General features: G+C 48.3%; 1 protein-coding gene across 1 annotated transcript in view; it reads left to right on the forward strand.

Moving 5' to 3' along the window:
* Positions 1 to 1119, forward strand: part of LOC116550053 (developmental pluripotency-associated 5 protein-like) — a 3240-nt gene extending 2121 nt beyond the window's left edge. The window contains exon 2 of the mRNA XM_032275782.1: positions 727 to 1119. Coding sequence (XP_032131673.1) covers positions 727 to 1119 — 393 coding nt within the window. The remainder of the gene's footprint in view (positions 1 to 726) is intronic.
* Positions 1120 to 10741: the final 9622 nt, after the last annotated feature.

Here is a 10741-nt window from a genome sequence, read left to right on the forward strand (position 1 = left end):
TTTTTTTTTTTTTTTTTTTTTTGAGACAGAGTCTTGCTCTGTTGCCCAGGCTGGAGTGCAGTGGCACGATCTCAGCTCACTCCAACCTCTGCCTCCCAGTTCAAGTGATTCTCCTGCCTCAGCCTCCCGAGTAGCTGGGATTACAGGTGCCTACCATCACACCAGCTAATTTTTGTATTTTTAGGAGAGATGGGGTTTTACCATATTGATCAGCCTGGTCTGGAACTCCTGACCTCAAGTGATCCACTCACCTCAGCCTCCCAAAGTGCTGGGATTTGCAGGCATGAGTCACTGCAACTGGCCTTTTATTTTATTTTATTTTTATTATTATTACTTTTTTGAGATGGAGTCTCTCTCTGTCACCTAGGCTGGAGGGCAGTAGTGCAGTATAGGCTCATTACAACCTCCGCCTCCCAGGTTCAAGTGATTCTCCTGCTTCAGCCTCCCAAGTAGCTGTGACTACAGGTGTACGCCACCGGGCCCAGTTAATTTTTGTATTTTTAGTAGAGATGGGGTTTTATTATATTGGTCAGGTTGGTCTTGAACTCCTAAACTTGTGATCCGCCCACCTCAGCCTCTCAAAGTGCTGGGATTACAGGCGTGAGCCACCGTGCCCGATCTGGCCTTTAAAAAAAAAAAAAAAAAATACAGGGTCTGCTGGCTTGTGCTAGAGTGGTGTGGTTTTGCTTGTGAGGGTCATAAGATGGTAACGCTCCTGGAACATAGAAATACCGTATCCCACCGTGGGTGAAAGTTCCCGAAGACCTGAAAGATCCAGAGGTGTTCCAGGTCCCGACGCGGCTGTTGGAAGCCATCTTCGGCCGGGAAGGATGTCGAATCCCTTACATCGAACAGGTGAGCAAGGCCATGCTCAAGCTAAAGGCTCTGGAGTCTCCACACTTCACCAAGGTCGTGGTTTACGGCTCCTACATATATAAGCTCCGGGCCAAGTGGATGCTCCAGTCTGTGGCTGAGCGGCACTGCCAGCACCAGGAACGAGGGATGCTCAAACTGGAGGAAACCATGAATGCCCTCGAACTGGGCCCTTGGATGAAGCCAGCTTCCAGCCAGGATGAAGGCCAGGATGTAGAGATTAGTTTGTGGCCAGAGCTGGAGTGATTTCTCCAGCTTGGTTTAAAATCTGTTACAGCCTGACGAGTTGAGGGAAAATCATCTGTTTAGGGGTTTCTAAAGTCTTGTTGTGAATATCTCTTTGATGGTTGCCAATAAAAGTTTTTTCCCCCATTTTAAAAATTAACAATAAAGTTTTAAATCAGTAGGTAAAATAAACAAACAAAAAACAGTGTCTCACTGTCATCCAGCCTTGCGCACCCACACTGAAATGATCTTCCCACTTCAGCCTCCCCTGTAGCTGAGACTACAGATTTGCACCACCATGCGTGGCTGAGTTTTAAAAATCTTTTGTAGAGATGGGGTTTCCCTATGTTGACCAGGCTGGTCTCCACCTCCTGGGCTCAAGCGATCTGCCCACCTTGGCCTCCCAAGTTTCTGGGATTGCAAGCACGAACCACTGTGCCTGGCTTCTTGTTTTGATTTCCTCTGTGATTCAGTCTTCTTGCTGTGGGAGCTGGGCCACAGGACAGCCTGGGAAATAGATACTTTCTGGCCTCAGAGTTGAATCTCCTCTCTGTCCTTGGCCTATAGTTCTAGAACCTGAGTGGTGTGTGACTCTCTCATTCCTATGACAAATTCTCTGCTTGAAGGCTTTTGAACTCTCCGTGTAGCTCCATGCAGGTAAAGGGCTCCATGCAAGTAAAGGAATCCCTCTGATAGACCTGAGTCCCGGGGTAACACAGCCTGGTTTCAAACTGGAGTGCTTGTAATACACAGTCATCCTCGGCTCTCACGATGCTTTCTTCTAATTATTGCCCTTCCATGCCTGAATGCCCACCTGTGGAGCCTCTGGTGAAACTTTCACTCATAGGTCCTCCTGGAGCATCCACTTTACGTTGCTTTCATGAGTTTTTTTGAGATGGACTTTCGCTCTTGTTGCCCAGGCTTGAGTGCCATGGGGTGATCTTGGCTCACCGCAACCTCCACCTCCCGGGTTCAAGCAATTCCCCTGTCACAGCCTCCCAAGTAGCAGGAATTACAGGTACCTGCCACCACACCCAGCTAGTTTTGTATTTTTAGTAGAGACAGAGTTTCTCCATGTTGGCCAGGCTGGCTTCGAACTCCTGACCTCAGGCGATCCTCCTGCCTCGACCTCCCAAGGTACTGGGATTACAGGTGTGAGCCACCACACCTGGCCTAGGTCTCAATTTTCTTATCTGTAAAATAGGAAGACAATTGTTTGTTCCTCATAGGTTTGTCGTGAAAATTAAATAATATGTGCTTCAATAGGGCCCAGCACACAGTAAGTGCTCTGCAAACCATAGCTATTGATCATTAAACTTACTGGACAGACGAAGAAGAAAACATCTTCAAAAACTGAATCCAAGGTTAGAAATCTGGTCAGGCAAGTCCAGGCTCGACAACTGTCTATGGTGCAAGAGGGGCCTCACTCTCTGTATTTAGTGTGTTTCAGGTTAAAACCTCACTGCCTGGGGTGGTTTGGTTTCAAAAGTGGAGAGAAAAATGCTCAGGGGTCACGAGAGAAAACTGAGGAGGCTGGGGTTGGGGGTGGTCCTGTGGAGTGGAGACCTGGGGTTATGGGACCCGCAGGGCACTGGGCAGAAGCAGGAAAGTCTCAGAGCTTTATTTCTGTGGACAAAGCAACAAGCCGCAACCACGGTACTTAACAGTTGCACGGACAATGCAGTTTTTTGTGTTTTTTTTTGAGATGGAGTTTCCCTCTTGTCACCCAGGCTGGAGTGGCACGATCTCGGCCCACTGCAACCTCCGCCTCCTGGGTTCAAGCGATTCTCATGCTTCAGCCTCCCGAATAGCTGAGATTACGGGCGTCTGCCACCTCACCCAGATAATTTTTGTATTTTTGGTAGCGATGGGGTTTCACCATGTAGGCCAGGCTGGTCTCGAACTCCTGACCTCAGGTGATCCGCCCTCCTCGGCCTCCCAAAGTGCTGGGATTACAGGTGTAAGCCACTGCACCCAGCAAAACTATAATAATCTTGAGGCACCCTATGATAGAAGATGGGGTGTTCATCCCTGAGTTAAATGAGTTGCCCTGGTCAGTATTAGATATCCACCTGTGCGAAGCCCATCAGAGGCTGTAATTAAACAACTAATAATATAAACATAGTAAAATAGCTACAAGGAATGTTTATTTTTCAAAGCTCTTCAACAATTTTTGCCTCCAGAGTTGCAAATCCTTTTTGAAAAGTAATAAGGGCGCTGGGCGTGGTGACTCACGTCTGTAATCTCAGCACTTTGGGAGGCTGAGGCAGGCAGATCATTTGAGGTCAGGCGTTTGAGACCAGCTTGGTGGACATAGCAAAACCCTGTGCTACTAAAAAGTACAAAAATTAGCCGGGCTTTGTGGCGGGTGCCTGTAATTCCAGCTACTCGGGAGGCTGAGGCAGGAGAATTGCTTGAACCTGGGAGGTGGAGGTTGTAGTGAGCCAAGATCGTGCTACTACACTCCAGCCTGGGTGACAGAGCCAGACTCCGTCTCAAAAAAAAAAGGGGGGGTCCTGATATCATAAGCCAGCTGATGGCAAACAAAGCACAAAAACATGACATTTTGCTTTTTAAACGACCTTTGGAGGATGATTCATTTATCCAGCCAGTATTTACTGAGCACCTACTAAGGCCAGGCACAGGCTAGGCCCCAGGTATAGGTGTGAAGACAGAGACATGGCCCGAGGTCTCAGGGAGCTCTGAATGTTGTGGGGTAGGGATGCTACTGCACACACAAATAAGCCAATGTGGAAATGCATGGCCCACCCGTGCTATAAGGGAAGAGAAGGCAAAGAGCTCCGTACGTTCTCCGATTCTCTAAGTCCGTGATTTTACTCAGGCCCCCAAGCTACTTGATGGTCAGGATTCTTTCCAACTTGAGAATCCTGGAATTCCCACATGGCCCCTGCAAACAGCATGTGCGACGGTGCGGGCAGAGGTGGCTCTGCTTTTTCTTCAGCCCCTCAGCTGCCTCTGCTGCAGGCTGGCCCTCTCGGAGCTGTGGACTCTGTCTTCCTGCCCAGACAGGTAGATCTTACAACCCCAGCTGTGCACTTCGAGTGTGCAGCTGTTATCAAGTGCCCTGGTGACATGGGGAAGAACAGTGCTTCAGAGGTTAACGAAGTCATGGGAACCTCCACGGCTAAATCCCAGCCTCGTGTGTTGCTGTCATTTGTCGCTGTCTGGGCCGCGTGTTTGCTCTAGCGGGTCTGCAGCCCTGTCCCCACGAGTCCCGGCAGGGCTGCTCCAGTTTTACTGTTGAGGGAAGGACACCTGACTCGATACTTTTCCCAGAAACCGAAGGCCTTGAGAACAGAGTGTGTACTCTAAGAGTAGAAAGCATGATGGACTTGCATACATCTGGGCTTGATTTGCGAATCAAACTTCCAGGAAAGGTGAATAGAACCCCGTAGCAATTACTAACCAATCAAGACAGTTAGGAAGCCCCCTGCGCCTGTGAAAGGAAGAGGTGGGGAACAATAGTGTGAAAACACTGGGGTGGAGTGGCAGTTCTGATTTGTGCAGGTGGAGGAAGTAGCCCAGAGCTGAGAAGGATCCTGTGATTACATGGAAAGTTCTGTGTGTGTTTGCCTTCAATGCAGGGCATGGTCTCTTGCGTATTGTATAATAAAGGCTCAGTAACTGGAAACTAAGGCTAAGTACATGTCCATTCTTACTCAGGTTGGGTGGGTCTTTTTGGGGAATCCAGGGTGGTGTGGATTTGAAAAGCTTACAAATGACTTTGGCTAAGTGATTTCAAGAGATTGTGTGGGTGAACCAATCATTTCCTTGAATTTATAAAAACACTAGTAGTCGGCTGGGCACAATGGCTCATGCCTGTAATCCCAAGAGTTTGGGAGGCTGAGGCGGGCAGATCACCTGAGGTCGGGTGTTAGAGACCAGCCTGGCCAACACAGTGAAACCCCATCTCTACTAAAAATACAAAAATTAGCCAGGGGTGGTGACCAGCACTCCAGCCTGGGCAACAGAGTAAGGTTCCCTCTCAAAAAAAAAAAAAAAAAAAAAGCCAGGCGCTGTGGCTCACACCTATAATCCCAGCACTTTGGGAGGCTGAGGCAGGTAGATCATGAGGTCAAGAGATCAAGACCATCCTGGCCAACATGGTGAAATCCCGTCTCCACTAAAAATACAAAAATTAGCCAGGCGGGGTGGCGGGTGCCTGTAATTCCAGCTATTCAGGAGGCTGAAGCAGGAGAATGGCTTGAACCCAGAAGACAGAAGTTTCAGTGAGTTGAAACCACCCCACTCCCCTCCAGCCTGGGAAAAACGGCAAGCCCCCATCCCCAAAAAAAAAAAAAAAAAAAAAAAAAGAGCGAAAATGAGTGTCACAGTTCAATCTAGAGAGTTTTCTCCCAGGCAGTGGGTGAACAGGATGAAAAGGTTAGTTGGGGCCAGAATTAGGGAGTTTGGGCAGGTGTGAGATGAAATTCCATCTGACTCTGAGGCCACCTCTCTGGTGGCAGATGGAGGGAAGGCAGGAGAGGATGCAAGAGCCGGGCACTGCCAAAGGGGTAAAGGAGAGCTGACACAGCTGTGTCCTCAAGCAGCCAGGGCCAGTCAGGGAAATTAGACACATGCATGTCAACATCAGGGAGCAGGGCCACATAATGAAGCCTCATTGCCATCGTTTGGATGTGTGTCTCCACCCAAATCTCATATGGAAATGTAATCTCCAATGTTGGAGGTGGGGCCTAGGGGGAGCTGATTGGATCATGGGAGCTGATTTCTTATGAATGGCTTAGCACCATCCCTTTTGGTACTGTCTTTGCAATAGTGAGTTCTTGTGAGATCTGGTCATTTAAAAGCGTGTAGCACCTCCTCCCTAGCTGTCTTGCTCCTGTTCTGGCCATGTGATACACCTGCTTCCCTTTTGCCTTCCACCATGATTGTAAGTTTCCTGAGGTCTCCCCAGAAGCTGATCAGATGCTGGCCCTATGCTTCCTGCATAGCCTGCAGAACTGTGAGCCAACTAAATCTCTCTCTCCTTTTTTTTTTTTTGGAGATGGAGTTTCGCTCTTGTTGCCCAGGCTGGAGTGCAGTGGCGTGATCTCGGCTCACTGCAACCTCCGCCTCCCAGGTTCAAGCGATTCTTCTGCCTCAGCCTCCTGAGTAGCTGGGATTACAGGCACCCACCACCATACAGAGATAATTTTTTGTAATTTTAGTAGAGACGGGGTTTCACCATGTTGACTAGCCTGGCTAGGGTGGTCTCGAACTCCTGAACTCAGGTCATCCACCCACCTCAGTCTCCCAAAGTGCTGGTAGTACAGGCGTGGGCCACCGCACCCAGTTAAATCTCTTTATAAATTATCCAGTCTCAGATATTTCTTTATAGCAATGTGTTAAAGGAAACTAAATACGGCCTGAGAAGGGCTCCACACTTCCATATTTGAGTCCTTGTGGATGAACTGTAACTTAGCAGACAAAATTAAAAATCTAACTGAGAAGTATGCATCTGTAACAATAGCCAAGTCTCGGCTGATCCCAGTGGCCATACTTCAACCATTCATGCATTGCTGAGTGTACAAACTGTGTTCAAATAAGACAAACACCGAGCTGCAACCAACCCAACCATTCTGTACCTCACTTCTCGTTTCTGTACGTCATTTCCCTTTTTTTGTCTATAAATCTTCTTCCACCACGTGGCTGCGCTAGAGTCTCTGTGAATCTGCTGTGATTCTGGGGATCATTCATTGCTGAATTAAACTCCTTTAAATTTAATTCGGGTTAAGTTTTTATTTTATTAAATGTGAGAACAGAGTCTTACGTGTTCTCACATGTCTGCCTTCAGGTTATCCTAGGGAAATAGTTTTCATCTGCTCATCTATAAAATGGGATCACGGTAATATATTTACCTTTCCAGACATATGAAGATTAAATCATGTTAAGAAAGTAAAGTGTTCAGCACCTTGCCCAGAATACAGGCAAAATTCCATGTAGTGCTATTCAAGTGCTGCTTCTGGCCCTGGTCAGCCTCCGAGGTGGAGGAAGGTAACTGCACGCTGTTTTTATTGTACAGGGCAGGGGAATGGGAGAAAAGGTCAGGGGCTGAGAATGGAAAGCAGGTTGTAGTGTATGGCAAAGACTGAGCCGAAGGTGATGCCTTGGGCTTTAGTTCAGCATAAGTAGGAATCGACTCGTAACGGACCCCCCCAGTTCATCTCCATGCCACATCTTTTGCTCCTGTGGCTTTTTGAGTTGTAAGATCAACAGCTGTGGGACACAGATGCTTGCAATGGGCTGTTAGAACAGGAGCTAGAGTTCTAAGCTGGTTCTGGAACCGGTGTTATTGACGAGTTGAATGAGTGAAGGCTTCACCTCTCGTAAAATCCCGAAGGACCCCTTTTTTTTTTGAGACAGAGTCTTTCTCTGTTACCCTGGCTGGAGTGCAGTGGCATGATCTCGACTAAATGCAACCTCTGCCTCCCGGTTCAAGCGATTCTCCTGCCTCAGCCTCCCTAGTAGCTGGGACTACAGGCACGTGCCACCATGCCCGGCCAATGTTTTTGTATTTTTAGTAGAGATGGGGTTTCACTGTGTTAGCCAGGATGGTCTCACTCTCCTGACCTCGTGATCTGCTCACCTCAGCCTCCCAAAGTGCTGGGATTACAGGTGTGAGTCACTGCATCAGGCCAAGAAACCTTTCATTAGAAACCTCAGCTGGTAGAGTTCAGTCTTTGCAGCAAATGACTCTTGACCACCTCCTTTGTGTGTGTGTGTGTGATGGAGTCTTCCTCTGTAGCCCAGGCTAGAGTGTAGCGGCATGATCTCGGCTCACTACAACCTCTGCCTCTGGGGTTTAAGCAATTCTCTGCCTCAGACTCCCAAGTAGCTGGGATTACAGGCATGTGCCACCACACCCAGCTAATTTTTGTATTTTTAGTAGAGATGGGGTTTTACCATGTTGACCAGGCTGGTCTTGAACTCCTGACCTTGTGATCCACCTACTTCGGCCTCCCAAAGTGTTGGGATTACAGGTGTGAGCCACCGCCCCTGGCCACCTCCTTCTTTTTTTTTTTTTTTTTTTTGAGACGGAGTTTCACTCATGTTACCCAGGCTGGAGTGCAATGGCGCGATCTCGGCTCACCGCAACATCCGCCTCCTGGGTTCAGGCAATTCTTCTGCCTCAGCCTCCTGAGTAGCTGGGATTACAGGCACGCACCACCATGCCCAGCTCATTTTTTGTATTTTAGTAGAGACGGGGTTTCACCATGTTGACCAGGATGGTCTCGATCTCTTGACCTCGTGATCCACCCGCCTCGGCCTCCCAAAGTGCTGGGATTACAGGCTTGAGCCACCGCACCCGGCCTATCCTTCTTATTAAAACCTTCTCCTGCCTCCGTGTCTATGGCACCCTTCTCTGTTGGCTGGCTTTCTATTCAGCAACACATTCTCCATCTCCTCTTCCTCAGCCCATTCCTTAATGTTGATCTTTTGAAGGCCTCTGCCTTCAGCCTCTTCTCTTCACCACGGCAGAATATTCCTGGCCCATCATCTACAGTCATGGCTGCAACCCCATCGGCTTGGTTGTGGTTCTGGGATCTGCAATTCCAGTCCTGACTGCAGGTCTGAGCTTCCTTGTCACAGATCCACACTGTCTAGGCCAGGTGTGGTCGCTCACATCTATAATCCCAGCACTTTGGAAGGTCAGACTGCGAGGATCACATGAGAACAGGAGTTTGAAACCAGCCTGGGCAACACAGCAAGATCCCATCTCTATTTATTAGAGGGGTAAAAAAAGGAAAGATCTTCTAGACATGGCCCCTGAGTCTTGTCTTGGATATAACTTTGAGACATGGCCATGGTCTTCAGAGTCAGCCTGTTTGAAATTGGACTCATCATTTCTTCTCCCACATTTGCTTCTCTTCTTATATTCTCCATCATGATTTGTTCCATTTACTCTCCCTCCATCCATGGCACTGAGATAATTCATGCAGTCCTGCCATGTCTTTCTGCCCTCAACACACCACACACACCAGCCCATACACCACGTCCACATCCAATGGGTCACTGAGTCCTATATCAGTGCCAACCCCTCAGATTCTCTTGCATCAGGCCCCTTCTCTTCTTTCCCACTGCCGCTGTCTGAGGGCAGGCCCTTTAGGGACAGCTGAGCTAGCCTCCCCAAATGCTGTGCTCACCTCCCACCTCACATCGGCCCACCCTTCCCAAACTCACCAGCCGCTAGAATGACCTTTCTCTTATGGAAAGTTGCTCTGGCCCCTTCCAGCTAAAATCCTTCAATGACTCTCCATTGTCTAAGCATCTCACCTTTACCCACCCCCCAGGCCCCATCTCCCATCACCCCCACAAATCCTGTGCTCTGTTGAGGGCAAAATACCTGCACATCTTCCTCCATCTGCCCAAAAAGCCTTCTCTCTCACTCTTCCTTTGGTGGAGTCCTACAACTCTTCCAAAACCCAGTTCCCTCCTCTGGAGCCTTCCTTGACCTCCCCAGGTGGGGCTGAGCCATCCTCTCCGCTTCCCCCGTGCCTGCCCATGCCATGTGTTACAGCTCCTACCACACATTAGACATGTTTGTGTACAGGGTTGCATTCTCAGCACAGTGCACAGAACCTAGCACACTCTGCTGGTTAGAGTAGATGCCATCGAATAATAATACACAAGGGCATGACTTTGGGGTGAGCTGCCCAGCTTGAGTCCCAGCGAATACCCATAGACTTGCATGACTTGCAGTCAGGGATAACACAACCTTGGAGATAAAATCCAACCACTTCTTCATCTATGCAGCCTTTGAATATCATGCATCTGCTTGGGGTCAGACATCACCATACTGGGCACTGGATTCCAAGATGAACTAAACACTGCTCTGACCCACAAGGAACTTAGAGGTCACTGATTAGAAAGCCCAGGTAAGAGCATCCCTGGCTCCTTACAAGTAGGAGCTGTGGTTCCCGGATAGATACAAGTGTGTACTCATCTTTTATTGGGGGATGTGGTAGGGAACACTCTGTCTCACCTGTAGATGTTGTGACTGGGGAATCAATATTACTTAGGATGAGGTTCAAGAGGACTTAGGTAAGCAACATCACCAAATTGCACCTGGGGCAGAGAATCATGACCTCTAACATTCACAGCCAGGGGCTGTGGAAAAATATGCAACCTTGTGCCATAGGTTCCTGTATCACATTTTCCAGGTGACATTCATGCTTGCATTCAAGATCTGTATCTATAGATCTTTATCTGTATCTATATGTATGATGGTGGTGTAACTGAGGGACAAGCCCAAACTGGACTTACTCTATTGATAACAAAATGTTATGTTTTAGGTACAACAGAGCCAAAAACTACACGTCACCATTGCCCCCAGCATGAGCAACAGAAAATAGCTGGAACTCTAACAACACCTTAAAAACAATGAATTCTCCTTTGAGCTAAAAAGATTAAGAGACTTGACCTGAACCTGAATGCCAGAATTCTTTCAGAAGCCAGAGGTCCCAAAGCTTGGAAGATGCAGGACTAAAAGTCCACCTCAAGATACCTTTCAGTAAATGGTCAAATTTAAAGCCATCCAATCAGACAGTGCCAAGCCAACATTTCTAAATCTTTTCCCTTGCCTTCTGATCCTATAAATTTGCCCCAGACCCCAAATTGGGGA

This window comes from Sapajus apella, unplaced genomic scaffold, assembly GCF_009761245.1.
Source record: "Sapajus apella isolate SASKATOON/1434 unplaced genomic scaffold, GSC_monkey_1.0 scaffold7, whole genome shotgun sequence".
Taxonomy (NCBI): Eukaryota; Metazoa; Chordata; class Mammalia; order Primates; family Cebidae; genus Sapajus; species Sapajus apella.